This window comes from Oncorhynchus keta, chromosome 19, assembly GCF_023373465.1.
Source record: "Oncorhynchus keta strain PuntledgeMale-10-30-2019 chromosome 19, Oket_V2, whole genome shotgun sequence".
Classification (NCBI taxonomy): domain Eukaryota; kingdom Metazoa; phylum Chordata; class Actinopteri; order Salmoniformes; family Salmonidae; genus Oncorhynchus; species Oncorhynchus keta.
The window spans coordinates 22,483,609-22,501,629 of NC_068439.1; the positions used below are offsets into that span (position 1 = coordinate 22,483,609).

Sequence of the window (18,021 nt, forward strand, 5' to 3'; positions counted from 1 at the left end):
TGACAATCTCTCTTTACTCTGTATCAGATTGGTGACAATCTCTCTTTACTCTGTATCAGATGGGTGACAGTCTCTCTTTACTCTGTATCAGATGGGAAAATGACCAGTCTCTCTTTACTCTGTATCAGATGGGTGAGAGTCTCTCTTTACTCTGTATCAGATGGGTGACAGTCTCTCTTTACTCTGTATCAGATGGGTGACAGTCTCTCTTTACTCTGTATCAGATGGGTGAAAGTCTCTCTTTACTCTGTATCAGATGGGTGACAGTCTCTCTTTACTCTGTATCAGATGGGTGACCGTCTCTCTTTACTCTGTATCAGATGGGTGAGAGTCTCTCTTTACTCTGTATCAGATGGGTGAGAGTCTCTCTTTACTCTGTATCAGATGGGTGACAGTCTCTCTTTACTCTGTATCAGATGGGTGACAGTCTCTCTTTACTCTGTATCAGATGGGTGACCGTCTCTCTTTACTCTGTATCAGATGGGTGAGAGTCTCTCTTTACTCTGTATCAGATGGGTGAGAGTCTCTCTTTACTCTGTATCAGATGGGTGAGAGTCTCTTTACTCTGTATCAGATGGGTGAAAGTCTCTCTTTACTCTGTATCAGATGGGTGACAGTCTCTCTTTACTCTGTATCAGATGGGTGAGAGTCTCTCTTTACTCTGTATCAGATGGGTGAGAGTCTCTCTTTACTCTGTATCAGATGGGTGACAGTCTCTCTTTACTCTGTATCAGATGGGTGACAGTCTCTCTTTACTCTGTATCAGATGGGTGAGAGTCTCTCTTTACTCTGTATCAGATGGGTGACAGTCTCTCTTTACTCTGTATCAGATGGTGAGAGTCTCTTTACTCTGTATCAGATTGGTGACAATCTCTCTTTACTCTATCAGATGGGTGACAGTCTCTCTTTACTCTGTATCAGATGGGTGACAGTCTCTCTTTACTCTGTATCAGATGGGTGACAGTCTCTCTTTACTCTGTATCAGATGGGTGAGAGTCTCTCTTTACTCTGTATCAGATGGGTGACAGTCTCTCTTTACTCTGTATCAGATGGGTGAGAGTCTCTCTTTACTCTGTATCAGATGGGTGACAGTCTCTCTTTACTCTGTATCAGATGGGTGACAGTCTCTCTTTACTCTGTATCAGATGGGTGAGAGTCTCTCTTTACTCTGTATCAGATGGGTGAAAGTCTCTCTTTACTCTGTATCAGATGGGTGACACTCTCTTTACTCTGTATCAGATGGGTGAGAGTCTCTCTTTACTCTGTATCAGATGGGTGAAAGTCTCTTTTACTCTGTATCAGATGGGTGACAGTCTCTCTTTACTCTGTATCAGATGGGTGACAGTCTCTCTTTACTCTGTATCAGATGGGTGACAGTCTCTCTTTACTCTGTATCAGATGGGTGACAGTCTCTCTTTACTCTGTATCAGATGGGTGAAAGTCTCTCTTTACTCTGTATCAGATGGGTGACAGTCTCTCTTTACTCTGTATCAGATGGGTGACAGTCTCTCTTTACTCTGTATCAGATGGGTGACAGTCTCTCTTTACTCTGTATCAGATGGGTGAAAGTCTCTCTTTACTCTGTATCAGATGGGTGACAGTCTCTCTTTACTCTGTATCAGATGGGTGACAGTCTCTCTTTACTCTGTATCAGATGGGTGACAGTCTCTCTTTACTCTGTATCAGATGGGTGAGAGTCTCTCTTTACTCTGTATCAGATGGGTGACAGTCTCTCTTTACTCTGTATCAGATGGGTGACAGTCTCTCTTTACTCTGTATCAGATGGGTGACAGTCTCTCTTTACTCTGTATCAGATGGGTGACAGTCTCTCTTTACTCTGTATCAGATGGGTGACAGTCTCTCTTTACTCTGTATCAGATGGGTGACAGTCTGTTACTGCTACTGTATGCATTTCACTGTTGAAATGGGTTGTTTCCCTGGTGCACTGTTGGGTGGGTGTGGTTGGATGGGTTCACTCTGTTGACAATAACAGTACTCAACTTTGATGTAGTGCGGCTGAGGGAGGTTTTTTGTGTGTGTGTGTGTGTGTGTGTGTGTGTGTGTGTGTGTGTGTGTGTGTGTGTGTGTGTGTGTGTGTGTGTGTGTGTGTGTGTGTGTGTGTGTGTGTGTGTGTGTGTGTGTGTGTGTGTGTGTGTGTGTGTGTGTGTGACTGCAGGTGGACCCATCTGGAGAGAAACCGCTATTTTAGGCCAGCTAATGGTCAGACTAAGGTGGCAGTTGAAACATTTCATCTGCTGGCAAGAACCCCAGCGCTAACCGCTAACAACTCTCCTGTCTTTCCAGCTGAATGTGTGTGACCATACTGGTCTGTCCCCGTGGTGCCTCACCACAGGGGTGTGTTCTGTCCTCCTGTTCACTGGTGGTAGACATGCATCTAATCTGTCGGTTAATAACATGGAAACTGAACACACTGACCAGCAGGGCCCAGGGCTCCCAGATGACCAGTGGACTGTAGTAGAGATGATGTCTAGTACACACACACACATCCTGGCCCCTGGGGAGAAAGAGCTGCTCAGTTTGGCCCGTGTGTTGATTTGATACTGGTCGGGCATCTGACAGCCCAGCCATGTGTGTGTGTGTTTTCCCCCGCCTGAAGCCACGGACCAGACCCCAGCTTAGACCGGGAGATTCTCAGATTACAAAGAGCAGTTTCAGTCAGCACTGCAGTGCAAACTGTCTGTCTGTGACTTGCTGTTGACGAGAGCCATTGGCTCTGTGTACGCCTGGATGAAAAAATGAAAGCAGTGCACTTTAGGCGCCCCTGCTATAACCTTGAGTTCGTACTCTACCCGGCACTGTGTTGCAATGCCCACCATCCGTACTCAAATTGACTGCATTGCTGCCAAGCCTTGTATCCATTACAGTTGTGTTGTTAAGTGTATTTGGAACACGTCTTTTAATTCTCCAGACCATGTCTTTAAAGCTCACACGCTAAACCACATATTTGTGGCATTTCATTGTAGGCCAAATACATTAACAAGTAGCCTGTTTTCCATCATTTTCAGTGCTTAGTCACTGTGTGCGTCCCAGTTGGAACCCTATTCCCTATATACTGCACTACTTTTGACCAGAGCCCTATGGGCCCTAGTCAGAAGTAGTGTGACATGCAAAAGGGTGCTGTTTGGGATATAACCACTCTCTCACTTCTACAATGAGAGGTTATTTTGGGCTTTTCCAGCCACATAGAGGGAACAGTGCTGCTGACACAAGCTGGATGAATGCATGTAGTATATCCACCCAACAGATCCACACTAGTTATAGTATATCCACCCAACAGATCCACACTAGTTATAGTATATCCACCCAACAGATCCACACTAGTTATAGTATATCCACCCAACAGACCCACACTAGTTATAGTATATCCACCCAACAGATCCACACTAGTTATAGTATATCCACCCAACAGATCCACACTAGTTATAGTATATCCACCCAACAGACCCACACTAGTTATAGTATATCCACCCAACAGACACCCACACTAGTTATAGTATATTCACCCAACAGACACCCACACTAGTTATAGTATATTCACCCAACAGACACCCACACTAGTTATAGTATATTCACCCAACAGACACCCACACTAGTTATAGTATATCCACCCAATAGATCCACACTAGTTATAGTATATCCACAGACACAACAGACACCCACACTAGTTATAGTATATCCACCCAATAGATCCACACTAGTTATAGTATATTCACCCAACAGACACCCACACTAGTTATAGTATATCCACCCAATAGATCCACACTAGTTATAGTATATCCACCCAACAGACACCCACACTAGTTATAGTATATTCACCCAACAGACACCCACACTAGTTATAGTATATCCACCCAATAGATCCACACTAGTTATAGTATATCCACCCAACAGACACCCACACTAGTTATAGTATATTCACCCAACAGACACCCACACTAGTTATAGTATATCCACCCAACAGACACCCACACTAGTTATAGTATATTCACCCAACAGACACCCACACTAGTTATAGTATATCCACCCAACAGACACCCACACTAGTTATAGTATATTCACCCAACAGACACCCACACTAGTTATAGTATATCCACCCAACAGACACCCACACTAGTTATAGTATACTCACCCAACAGACACCCACACTAGTTATAGTATATTCACCCAACAGATCCACACTAGTTATAGTTTTTTTGTCACGTCTGCTCCCGCTCCTATCATCCATTATGGACACCTGCCTTCCCTCGTCACGCGCATCAGCGATATTGGACTCACTGTTATTACCTCCCCTATATTTGTCAGTTCACCAGCTCTGTTCCCCACTTCTGCATTGATTGTCTTGTTTTGTGTTACCTGTTTGCTGACGCTGTTCCTGTCTCGTTCCATGTCCGTTATTTATTAAATATTTTACTCCCCGTACCTGCTTCGTCTCTCCAGCGTCATTTCATGTGACAATATTCACCCAACAGATCCACACTAGTTATAGTATATTCACCCAACAGATCCACACTAGTTATAGTATATTCACCCAACAGATCCACACTAGTTATAGTATATTCACCCAACAGATCCACACTAGTTATAGTATATTCACCCAACAGATCCAGACTAGTTATAGTATATTCACCCAACAGATCCAGACTAGTTATAGTATATTCACCCAACAGATGCACACTAGTTATAGTATATTCACCCAACAGATCCACACTAGTTATAGTATATTCACCCAACAGATCCACACTAGTTATAGTATATTCACCCAACAGATCCACACTAGTTATAGTATATTCACCCAACAGATCCACACTAGTTATAGTATATTCACCCAACAGATCCACACTAGTTATAGTATATTCACCCAACAGATGCACACTAGTTATAGTATATTCACCCAACAGATGCACACTAGTTATAGTATATTCACCCAACAGATGCACACTAGTTATAGTATATTCACCCAACAGATGCACACTAGTTATAGTATATTCACCCAACAGATGCACACTAGTTATAGTATATTCACCCAACAGATCCACACTAGTTATAGTATATTCACCCAACAGATCCACACTAGTTATAGTATATTCACCCAACAGATCCAGACTAGTTATAGTATATTCACCCAACAGATCCAGACTAGTTATAGTATATTCACCCAACAGATCCAGACTAGTTATAGTATATTCACCCAACAGATCCACACTAGTTATAGTATATTCACCCAACAGATGCACACTAGTTATAGTATATTCACCCAACAGATCCACACTAGTTGTTAGATTGTATTCTATCTGGAGCCTGGATGTGTGACTGACTACTACAGATTGCTCTTTGTATAATATAATTCCAGATTCATTCACCAGTCCAGATACACCATTGAGATTATAGTGAGACGCGGTGGGCCAAGTAGCTGTTAATGTTTTCCTTAGAGTCCTTTGCCACTTTTCCATTTGTGAAAGAAGGAAAGACTGATGTGCTACATGTTGTCTGTCACACCTTTCTGCATTGTGCAATATGGATGAGAACCCTTTTCACACCTCCCAACTTTCTGATACAATTTTCCCCACTATGCATCATTTATTCATGAAGAAATCATTATCATGGGCTCATTGAACGGTGAGGAAGTATGATATGTCCACTGCCTGTCTCTGCTCTCAGAATGTTCTTCAGATTCCAAAAAGTTGTTATAATCAAGATTCTCAAGACACATTGTTGACTTCCCATGTTTTCTACTACAGGGACGATTTGTGATGTTTCTACTCCATTGTCATCCAGTGTTGTTTCCATATAATTAGTATCAGTAGAACGGGCATCCCCAATAAATTCAACGACGCCATAATGGGAGGACTGTCGGCCGTTTTCAATCTCCTTATAGGAGTAAAGCAGGAATTCTAATTATATGGTTTTTTTTTCTCTCTCTCTCTCTCTCTCTCTCTCCACACTAACAGAATATGACAGACACCTAGCTCACAGCAAAGGTATGGCGACAGCTTACCTGGACCCCAACCTCAACCACGCCCTGGCTGGGGGGGCCAAGTCGCGCCTCAGTGCGGGCACGGCCACGGAGCGGGCTCCCGGGGCCCCTGACAGGGTCCTGAAGGTCTTCCATCACTTCGAGAGCAATAGCGAGCATAGCACATGGGCCAGCAACATCCGCCATGGGGACGCCACCGATGTCAGGGTAAGACAGAGGGCTAATGTACGGCAACAGGGGTCTCACACACACACACACATACTAGTGTTGCACGGTATACTGACACTTTGGAACTTTTTCGATAAAACAAAAAACAGTTTGGTACTAGAATTTTTGTTACATTCAGTACTTCTGTCAAATGTGTCTCATGTGATTGAGAGAATTGATCAGGGCCCGGTTTCCCAAAAGCAGCTTAAGGCTAAGTTCATCATTAGAACCTGTTTCCCAAAACCATCCTTATTAACATTGCACTTGAAAACACTCGCAATCTAACGCCTGCCTCAGAGCACTCGTAGAACAACTCCTGCCTCAGTGTTACGACTTGTAGTAGTAGTGGATGCGGAGTCAGGCGCAGAGAGCAGAGGGTTTAGGAGACCCGTATTTATTCCGGTGACAGAAAAGGTCACGCCGAAACACCAGGTGCATACAATGACCGGCCCAAAAACAGGACCCAAACAGTCCGGAGAAAATAAGCAAATAGCACACCCACAAAATGAACAGAGAAACAAGCCCGCACAAAGCAGGCGGGCATAACCGGCTTAAATAGCCCTAACCAAAACCCAAACAAGAAACAGGTGTAGCCAATAAGACAAAACCAACAGAAAAGGAAAAGGGGATCGGTGGCAGCTAGTAGACCGGTGACGATGACCCCCGAGTGCCGCCCGAACAGGAAGAGGAGCCACCTTCGGTGGGAGTCGTGACACTCAGAGCACTCGTAGAACAGCTCAGTGTGTCAGAGCACTCGTAGAACAGCTCAGTGTGTCAGAGCACTCGTAGAACAGCTCAGTGTGTCAGAGCACTCGTAGAACAGCTCAGTGTGTCAGAGCACTCGTAGAACAGCTCAGTGTGTCAGAGCACTCGTAGAACAGCTCAGTGTGTCAGAGCACTCGTAGAACAGCTCAGTGTGTCAGAGCACTCGTAGAACAGCTCAGTGTGTCAGAGCACTCGTAGAACAGCTTAGTGTGTCAGAGCACTCGTAGAACAACTCAGTGTGTCAGAGCACTCGTAGAACAGCTCAGTGTGTCAGAGCATTCGTAGAACAGCTCAGTGTGTCAGAGCACTCGTAGAACAGCTCAGTGTGTCAGAGCATTCGTAGAACAGCTCAGTGTGTCAGAGCACTCGTAGAACAGCTCAGTGTGTCAGAGCATTCGTAGAACAACTCAGTGTGTCAGAGCATTCGTAGAACAGCTCAGTGTGTCAGAGCATTCGTAGAACAGCTCAGTGTGTCAGAGCACTCGTAGAACAGCTCAGTGTGTCAGAGCATTCGTAGAACAGCTCAGTGTGTCAGAGCACTCGTAGAACAACTCAGTGTGTCAGAGCATTCGTAGAACAGCTCAGTGTGTCAGAGCACTCGTAGAACAGCTCAGTGTGTCGTTGGATGCTTTTTCCCCCCTCCACTTTATACACAGAAGATCTCTGCTAAACATCTCTCTGTGGCCACTGATAACTTCAGAACAAAGTTGACCACAAGTACAAAGTTGCCAATGTCAGTTGATACAAGCAAGCGTTGTGTAAAAATATTCTTCAAATAAAAACCCAGATGACTGCATTAAAATATAAACAGTAGGCTATAGGTCTATTTCAATCATTGAAATGCGTTTTATGTTCAATCAATTGAATTCTATTTCGCTATGTGTAGCCTAACATGTGCACACTGATGTGCCAAATCAGTTATTTAATGCATTTTTATTGGGTAAGCGTTAGAATAAGCCAGCTCAATATTTGCAGGCGTAGGCGATAATATCTCTCTAGGAGCTGGTCGTCATTATTGTGAATTCTAATGTTAAGGAAAGATTTGAATGGAGAAAGCTGATCTGAGAGCAGTGCTCACTTTCTTTTTGATCCTACCTGTATCGACACATGATCCAACAATGCACTTCACGGCCTTTCTCTCTGCGTGGTGCAAGCGACCTTTCTCTTCTAGGTGCAAGGGACCTTTCTCTCTGCGTGGTGCAAGGGACCTTTCTCTCTGCGTGGCGCAAGCGACCTTTCTCTTCCAGGTGCAAGCGATCTTTCTCTCTGCGTTGTGCAAGCGACCTTTCTCTTCTAGGTGCAAGTGACCTTGCTCTCTGCGTGGTGCAAGCAACCTTTCTCTTCTAGGTGCAAGTGACCTTTCTCTCTGCGTGGTGCAAGCGACCTTTGTCTCTGCCTGGTGCAAGCAACCTTTCTCTCTGTGGTGCAAGCGACCTTTCTCTCTGTGGTGCAAGCGATCTTTCTCTCTGCGTGGTGCAAGCGACCTTTCTCTCTGCGTGGTGCAATCGACCTTTCTCTCTGCATTGTGTTTTAGGAAAAGCATGTTACATAACGGTCGTTGTAGATAGATGCATCGTTAAATCACTCGTAAGCCTTGATAATATTACCCATAAGCGTTATGAAGCGCTGGATGTCATGCTTTTTCAATGGGGATGTCCACAAAGTAGTGGAATCACAACACCCCCTTGCTGTTCAAGGCTCTGTTGCAAGATGAACACCGCATACGTCTCCAGTCCAGACAGAGTCCGTCAAAGAACAGTTTTAGCAAATCACAGAAGAATATAAAACTATGTGAGTTTCAGGTTGGCTTTATTGGATAGCTAACAAATTGTAAACAATGACCACTTTCTATAATGGGTCATTATTAAAAGTACCCTTTTACTAGTCATAAATAATACACATTGGCTGTTTAGCCAATTATATTATGACTGTTGCCTCCCATTTAAGTTTATTGTGATGGTAGTGACTTTTGATTTTGGTGACAATTATTGGGTGGAGGTCGCTAGCTACAGTGGAATCTTCAAGCTATATATTTCTCCTGTCTTGAATGAAAAGGTCATATTTATTTTAATTTTATTTAACCTTTATTTAGCTAGGCAAGTCAGTGTAGAAAGATATTTTGCAATCTCCAAAATAAATCCTATCTCTGATGAGAGTAGGCTCTCCTCCATCTTGTCTTGCGTTGTGATACCCTATCCTATGTTCTCCGTCCAGTAGCGGAATGAGATTACATGAAGTTGAAGTACGGCGTAATGAAATAGGTCACGATGTAAACGGGGCATAAAGGCTTCTTTCTGCATGCAGCGGCGAGGCGAGGCAAACCGAACGAGTGTGCTCTAGAAAAACGCGGCAATAGTACTATTTGTCCATCTTGAGACTAGAGATCCACCGATTAATCGGAATGGCCGATTTAATTAGGGCCGATTTTCAGGTTTTCATAACAATCGGACACCGGTTTGGCCAATTTTTATGTATTTTTTAAATGCTTTTTTTTTTTTACACCTTTATTTGATCTTTATTTAACTAGGCAAGTCAATTAAGAACACATTACAGTTAACTAGTCCAACGCTCTAACCACCTGATTACATTGCACTCCACGAGGAGACTGCCTGTTGCGTGAATGCAATAAGCCAAGGTAAGTTGCTAGCTAGCATTAAACTTATCTTAAATTAAAAAAAAAAAAATCTTAATCACTAGTTAACTACACATGGTTGATGATATTACTAGTTTATCTAGCGTGTCCTGCGTTGCATATAATCGATGCGGTGCGTATCGTTGCTCCAATGTGTACCTAACCATAAACATCAATGCCTTTCTTAAAACCAATACACAGAAGTATATATTTTTAATAAACCTGCATATTTAGCTAAAAGAAAGGTTAACAGGCAATATTAACCAGGTGTAATCAGTCTGACTGAGCGATGGTAGGCAGCAGCAGGCTCATAAGCATTCATTCAAACAGCACTTTAGTGTGTTTTGCCAGCAGCTCTTCGCTATGATTCAAACATTGCGCTGTTTATGAATTCAAGCCTATCAACTCCCGAGATTAGGCTTTTGTAACCAATGTGAAATGGCTCGATAGTTAGCGGGGTGCGGGCTAATAGCGTTTCAAACGTCACTGCCGTTACCGTCAATATTACTCGCCAACATGCAATCATTGGGCAATAAACTAGACGAGGTAAAATCACGAATATCCTACCAACGGGACATCAAAAACGGTAATATCCTATGCTTCACGGAATCGTGGCTGAATGACGACATGGATATTCAGCTAGCGGGTAAGACGAGGGGGGCAGGCCACACTACTTGCCTATAGAGTTCTCAGCTATACTTTTCGTGGCTGTTTATTTACCACAACAGACAGATGCTGGCACTAAGACCGCACTCAGTCAGCTGTATAAGGAAATAAGCAAACAGGAAACCACTCACCCAGAGGCGGCGCTCCTAGTGGCCAGAGACTTTAATGCAGGGAAACTTAAATCAGATCTACCAAATCTCTATCAACATGTTAAATGTGCAACCAAAGGGAAAGAAATTCTAGATCACCTATACTCCACACACAGAGACAAAGCTCTCCCTCGCCCTCCATTTGGTAAATCCGACCACAACTCTATCCGCCTGATTCCTGCATACAAGCAAATATTAAAGCAAGAAGCACCAGTGACTCGATCTATAAAAAAATTGTCAGATGAAGCAGATGCCAAACTACAGGACTGCTTTGCTAACACAGACTGGAACATGTTCCGGGATTCTTCCGATTACATTGAGGAATACACCACATAAGTCACTGGCTTTATCAATAAGTGCATTGAGGACGTCGTCCCCACAGTCACTGTACATACATACCCCAACTAGAAGCCATGGATTACAGGCAACATTCGCACTGAGCTAAAGGGTAGAGCTACCGCTTTCAAGGTGCGGGACTCTAACCCGGAAGCTTACAAGAAATCCCGCTATGCCCTGCGACGAACCATCAAACAGGCAAAGCGTCAATACAGGGCTAAGATTGAATCATACTACACCGGCTCCGACGCCTGTCGGATGTGGCAGGGCTTGCAAACTATTACAGACTACAAAGGGAAGCACAGCCGCGAGCTGCCCAGTGACACGAGCCTACCAGATGAGCTAAATCACTTCTATGCTCGCTTCGAGGCAAGCAACACTGAGGCATGCATGAGACCATCAACTGTTCCGGACGACTATGTGATCACGCTCTCCGTAGCCGACGTGAGTAAGACCTTTAAACAGGTCAACATACACAAAGCTGAGGGGCCAGACGGATTACCTGGACGTGTGCTCCGGGCATGTGCTGACCAACTGGCAGGTGTCTTCACTGACATTTTCAACATGTCCCTGATTGAGTCTGTAATACCAACATGCTTCAAGCAGACCACCATAGTCCATGTGCCCAAGAACACAAAGGCAACCTGTCTAAATGACTACAGACCCGTAGCACTCACGTCCGTAGCCATGAAGTGCTTTGAAAGGCTGGTAATGGCTCACATCAACACCATTATCCCAGAAACCCTAGACCCACTCCAATTTGCATACCGCCCAAACAGATCCACAGATGATGCAATCTCTATTGCACTCCACACTGCCCTTTCCCACCTGGACAGAAGGAACACCTATGTGAGAATGCTGTTCATTGACTACAGCTCAGCGTTCAACACCATAATACCCTCAAAGCTCATCACCAAACTAAGGATCCTGGGACTAAACACCTCCCTCTGCAACTGGATAATGGACTTTCTGACACACCGCCCCCAGGTAGTGCGGGTAGGTAGCAACACATCTGCCACGCTGATCCTCAACACTGGAGCTCCCCAGGGGTGCGTGCTCAGTCCCCTCCTGTACTCCCTGTTCACCCACGACTGCATGGCCAGGCACGACTCCAACACCATCATTAAGTTTGCTGACGACACAACAGTGGTAGGCCTGATCACCGACAACAACGAGACAGCCTATAAGGAGGAGGTCAGAGACCTGGCCGGGTGGTGCCAGAATAACAACCTATCCCTCAACGTAACCAAGACTAAGGAGATGATTGTGGACTACAGGAAAAGGAGCACCGAGCAAGTCCCCATTCTCATCGATGGGCCTGTAGTGGAGCAGGTTGAGAGTTTCACATTCCTTGGTGTCCACATCAACAACAAACTCATTTGGTCCAAACACACCAAAACCGTCGTGAAGAGGGCACGACAAAGCCTATTCCCCCTCAGGAAACTAAAAAGATTTGGCATGGGTCCTGAGATCCTCAAAAGCTTCTACAGCTGCAACATCGAGAGCATCCTGACCAGTTGCATCACTGCCTGGTACGGCAATTGCTCGGCCTCCGACCGCAAGGCACTTCAGACCTCTACACCAAGCGGTGTCAGAGGAAGGCCCTAAAAATGGTCAAAGACCCCAGCCACTCCAGTCAAAGACTATTCTTTCTACTACCGCATGGCAAGCAGTACCGGAGTGCCAAGTCTAGGACAAAAGGCTTCTCAACAGTTTTTACCCCCAATTCACAAGACTCCTGAACAAGTAACCAAATGGCTACCCGGACTATTTGCATTGTGTGCCCCCCCCAACCCCTCTTTTATGCTGCTGCTACTCTCTGTTTATCTTATATGCATAGTCACTTTAACCTATACATTCATGTACATACTACCTAAATTGGCCCGAACAACCAGTGCTCCCGCACATTAGCTAACCGGGCTATCTGCATTGTGTCGCACCACCCGCCAACCCCTCTTTTTACGCTTCTGCTACTCTCTGTTCATCATATGTGCATAGTCACTTTAACGATACCTACATGTACATACTACCTCAATAAGCCTGACCAACAGGTATCTGAATATAGCCTTGCTACTCTTTTTTCAAATGTCTTTTTACTGTTGTTTTGTTTCTTTACTTACTTACACATACACACATACTTTTTTTTCTCGCACCATTGGTTAGAGCCTGTAAGTAAGCATTTCACTGTAAGGTTTACACCTGTTGTATTCGGCGCACGTGACAAATAAACTTTGATTTCATTTGGATCAAGTGACATTCTGTGACTTTGGCTAATAAGCCTTCTCTTTTTTTGTGGTATCATTTTGGTATTGAGTATTGGGATACTAAATCTGGTATCAGTATCATAGTCAAAATTCTGGTATTGTGACAACACACACACACACACACACACACACACACACACACACACACACACACACACACACACACACACACACACACACACACACACACACACACACACACACACACACACACACACACACACACACACACCCTGCATCAGAGCTAGAGCCAATCAGTGTACAGATTTTTTATTTTAAATACCTGTCATACAGTCATGAAGAGCTGATAAAGACTGGCTGTGTATTCCTGAATCTCCTACAAACACACAGACTGATCGACTGTCACTCTGTTTCTCTGCTGCGCTGAAGGAGCATGAGTAATTGACTGGATGCAGTCTTTTGGCTGTTAGAGCCCAGTGTATAGATGCTGCTGTACAGACTGGTGTTGCACGTCAGAGCAGTGATTCAACAGTGTAGTTGTTGCTTTATCAATTGCTATATGTTACTGAAAGTTCAGAGCACAATTCCTCATTGTTTTTGAAATTGGAATACCATAGTGTGCTTGTTCTGTTGTCACCCTTCAACTGTCTAACTGCACTTCAACTCCCTTCACTGAGAGAGAGGTCTGTGTGGCTCCGTCAGATTGCGTTTTCTCTTTTAAAGCTGCAATATGTGACTTTTTGGGCCCTTGACGAAAATCAAATAGAAATGTGAGTTATAGATCTGTCAATCTTATTGAAAACAAGTCTAAGAAGCGGTATATATATATTCTATGTGCGCTATTCTATGCTTCTCGTTCTTAAGTTTTGTTTTAGCGTCTTACTCAAACAGCTGAAAATACTATATTTTTGGTTATTGAAACGAGATTTCACAGTGGTTTAGACGGTACCATGATTCTTTACACTATACATTGCTTATTTTGTCACATAAACTAAAATTAGGCAAACTATCAGAATGTTTTAAACCAGGAAATGGCATATTTTGCATATTGCACCTTTTACTGATGTTGCTGTGCCTTAGCTCTGTGATCTTCAGTGGCAGTTAGCCTAGGTCTCACATAAGCCGCACCTGAAGCCTCAAAGTTGGCTAATTACAGAAAACCCTTCACAAAGGACACATTTAAAGGCATGTGTGAATTATTGGAATAGCATTGTTTCTCCTCAGGTAGATGAACTGAGAGAGGCTATCAAGCAACTAGCTTGGTCTCTGGTCATTGTCATGCATCCCATAAGGGTTGGCAAAACAGCACAAACTGATCTGAGACCAGGCTAAGCAAACACTGGTCTGCAGAAAGACATTTTGCTACATTATCCCTGCCCTCACTGACAATGACACTCAGTTATAGTGGTGTGAAGCTGTGAATTGATTCCTGGCACACAACATCCTGACTCCTAGATCTCCTATTTTCTGGAGAAAGGAAACCATTAAGACATGGTACATGGGTTGCATCCCAAATGGCACCCTATTCCCTATACCGTGCACTACTTTTGACCAGAGCCCTATGCGTGGTCTCAGTGCAGTCAGTAGATGCCTGTATTTATTTGTAGGGCTGGATGAGGTACGTTGTGTTTTGGATCCACATCCGCTTCCTGGTTCCATCCCAGAATAAACATCATGTTCCTATCCCCTGAGGTGCTCCCCAAGGACCCCTCATCCCATCACACACACACATCCTGTTCATACTGCATCAATAGCACTCTGCCTGCCCGGGTATAGTGCACTGCTATGGTCAAAAGTAGCGTACTATATAGGGATTCCAGATATCCATATAGGACAAATATTATCAATAATAACACCATAAAATGACATGTAATTCAATCTACCTAGTGCCTGGTAGTCATTCTGTAAATCCGTTACATTTTCGTATGGGATATATTAATTTGTGAATGTCCATCACCCATTTCGTATGATATATTACGAATTACAATTTGTATTATATGTTACGAATTTGCTAAATGTACAATATGTTACAAATCTGCAAACCGTACGATGTTACGAATTCTAGCTAGGTGGCTAACGTTAGCTAGGGGTTAGGGTTAAGCTTAGGAGTTAGGTTAAGATTAGTTTAGGGGTTTAGGAGTTAGGTTAAGATTAGGGGTAGAGGAATGGTTAGCTAAAATGGTTATGGTTAAGGTTAGCTAACATGCTAAGTAGACGCAAAGTAGCTAAAAGATAGAAAGTAGTTGAAAAGTTTCTAATTAGCTAAAATGCTAAAGTTGTCCTTGATGAGATTTGAACTCGCAACCTTTGGGTTGCTAGACGTTTGCATTATGCCCACCCATCCACCGTGACCAACCACCCTCCTTTCATTTTTTGCATTAAGTGGCCTGTCTTATGTAACCATACCAAATCTAACATACGACACTGAATGGAGTGTTTTGGATTTACGTACATAATAATATGAAATGATCTGATACCAGGTGTACTGTATGCAATGTTTACCTTGATAAGAGGTTCATGGTTTGTTTGCATTTGAATTGGCTAATTTGCATGTGAATTGTGCTTTTCTATTTCCATTGCAAACACATGGAAATTCTGTGGTTGTCAAGAATCCAAATGACTATATGCCAGTGAGATTTGATATGTTCTTTTTGGATCTTAAAAATGAAAAAAGGGTAGTAAAATTAGCTTGTTTGTTTGAGATAATCTGTCATATCATCATAGAGGCGGCTGTCATCATCTTTAGCCTAATGTGATGTGATGGGAAATTTGTCATGCTCCGTTTGGATTGCTCTCCCTAGCTGTTCATGTAAGCATTCTGATTCTGTCTCTATAATCCGTTAGTGTCTTCTTCTTCTTTGTCTTCATCTTTTCGTTGCCGTCGTCATCTGTTTCCTCCTAAGTGCCAAGGGGAACTCTGCTCTAAGTTATTATACAGGACAGATGTTGGTCATATTTATTAGGGCATGCAATGGTTTTAAAACGTTTTGCAACGGAAAAAGTCGAGGTAGCCTCTCCCTGTGCCAGCTGGTTTTCTGTTGTTTGGTTCCTAATGAATAGGACCATGCTTTTCAGGGTTGGCTCTCAAGCTCTAGGTCAAACCTGTCAGCACACTTAAAAGCATCACTTGGGATATTTAGCCTATGTTTCAGCGACTACCATTCCAAGTTACTTTTCCCCAAGGTCTGCTGGGAGTATACATGTGCTGTGCTTTTAGATAGTATCTAAACAGCCATTCAGATGGCATGTGACATTTTAAAGGGTTCGGGTTAAGGCTATGTAATATTGTGCATTTTGCTTCTCATAAAGGCCTTGTCTGTCGTATGGTGGAACCAGACCTAGTCACTGCATGCTTTTAATCACCCTGTATATCTCATGCTTCCCCAGCTCTATGTTACAAGTGGGAGATGAATATGACATTTGACTGATGCTATCTTGAAGTTGTAGCCGTTCTGGTGGTATTTCTCCCATTTATTCTGTCTCCATTATGGGTTCTGGTGGTATTTATCCCACCTCATTGAAGTTGAGTACACTTGTATTCCGGCAGTTCCGCCGCCTGGCCTACAAAACGATGTCAAATCAATCACCAGCAGAACTGCAGCTATATGGTTCTGTTTGTGTCACTTGGAGTAGACATTTTCCTGCTACTTGAAAATGGACTTGAAATGGCAATTATTAATTTGTATGCAAATTGTTTTTCTTTCAAATTGGGCAGACACATTTTTCCCATTACTCAGATGCTCTCTCTCTCTCTCTCTCTCTACGATCCTCCGAGGAACTCTGCATCCAGTATTGGATTATAAAACAGAGATTGTGTTGAGATATAATAATGGATGGACAGAGAGGGCTCTACCTTTTCTTGGGCCCACTCACTTCAGCCTCTCTTGCCAGACAAAACTTTTAGATTATGGCTCGTGAGATTACACACTTCTGTCTGTGTTGAGCCATTATATTCTTCTTCTGCTGATCCTATAGCTGTGCCTAGGGGAAACCTCACTCCGGAGCCCCAGCCACCATCTCAAGAAGCTAACCAACGCCCATATTTAATCATTTTAATGGAGGGTAGAGGATTTGCGTGCTCTTTAGCAAACTGAGATAAGACACTGGCTTTAGCTTAGCCGCCCTTAGCTGGCTGAGTAATCTTCTGTTAGAGCAGGTTAACATGATCATATTGCATTTCTTTATCACTACTCACCATTGGAATATTGAGGAGGGTCTATCTCATCTGTGCAGGAAGATTTTCCTTCATTGATAGAGAAAATAACTAGGTACCGACATCAATTCACACGAAGACATTGTTACTTCAGTAGCTACAGACCTACAAACCTAAAGTAAAGGTGCTGTACGGTTGCATAGAATATATTCTCTAAGTGCTCTCCTGGTTCCTAGTGCATTGTTACTGGAACTTCCATGCAGGGGGCGGCAGAGTAGCCTAGTGGTTAGAGCGTCGTCCTTGCCGTGGACAGTCTCAAATAAACATTTGCCATTACACAAGCAGAAAGTCAGTCCCAAGGCTGCATAGAGACCTCCCTAAGTTGGAAACTACATTACCAAACAACGCTGGCTGACAGGCTTTGAATTCCCAGTCCCAATAGCCCAGTTCCTATGCTTTTCTGGCCTCTCCTCTCTTCCTCCTCTCCTCCTTCTCCTCTCCTTGGGCAGTGATCAGGCTCTGTTATCCTCCACAGTGTTGCCACTTGGCCATCAGGCCGTAACTGGGGCACATTATTGAACCTACTCTGGGGGATCCAGCCATCCAGCCTCTCTCTCTTCTCTCATAAATACAATCTTCTTAAATATGCAATGGCTCTTAAGTGTTTGGGCTGGAATGTCACATCGGATCGGCAGTGTGATAGTATGCACACATACGGCTGTGGATGACACCAGCACAGCCAGGCGAGGCCGGAATATCTCCATGCCAGCCATAGACTTAACATGGAGCCCTAGTGTTGTGGGCACTAACGACATAATATAACAGACGTGAGTGGTCCGTCTGGCCGGTCATAGACTACAGTCATAAGCTAGTCTATTGGCACTCTAGTTGCC

The 18,021-nt window shown here is 43.7% G+C and overlaps 1 protein-coding gene across 14 annotated transcripts in view; it reads left to right on the forward strand.

Moving 5' to 3' along the window:
- Positions 1-18,021, forward strand: part of LOC118397982 (focal adhesion kinase 1) — a 187,769-nt gene that overhangs the window by 83,910 nt on the left and 85,838 nt on the right. For all 14 annotated transcript variants that reach the window (XM_052470051.1, XM_035792877.2, XM_052470044.1 and 11 more), the window contains one exon: positions 5,970-6,202. In XM_052470051.1, coding sequence (XP_052326011.1) covers positions 6,002-6,202 — 201 coding nt within the window. In that variant the 5' untranslated portion in view covers positions 5,970-6,001. The remainder of the gene's footprint in view (positions 1-5,969; positions 6,203-18,021) is intronic.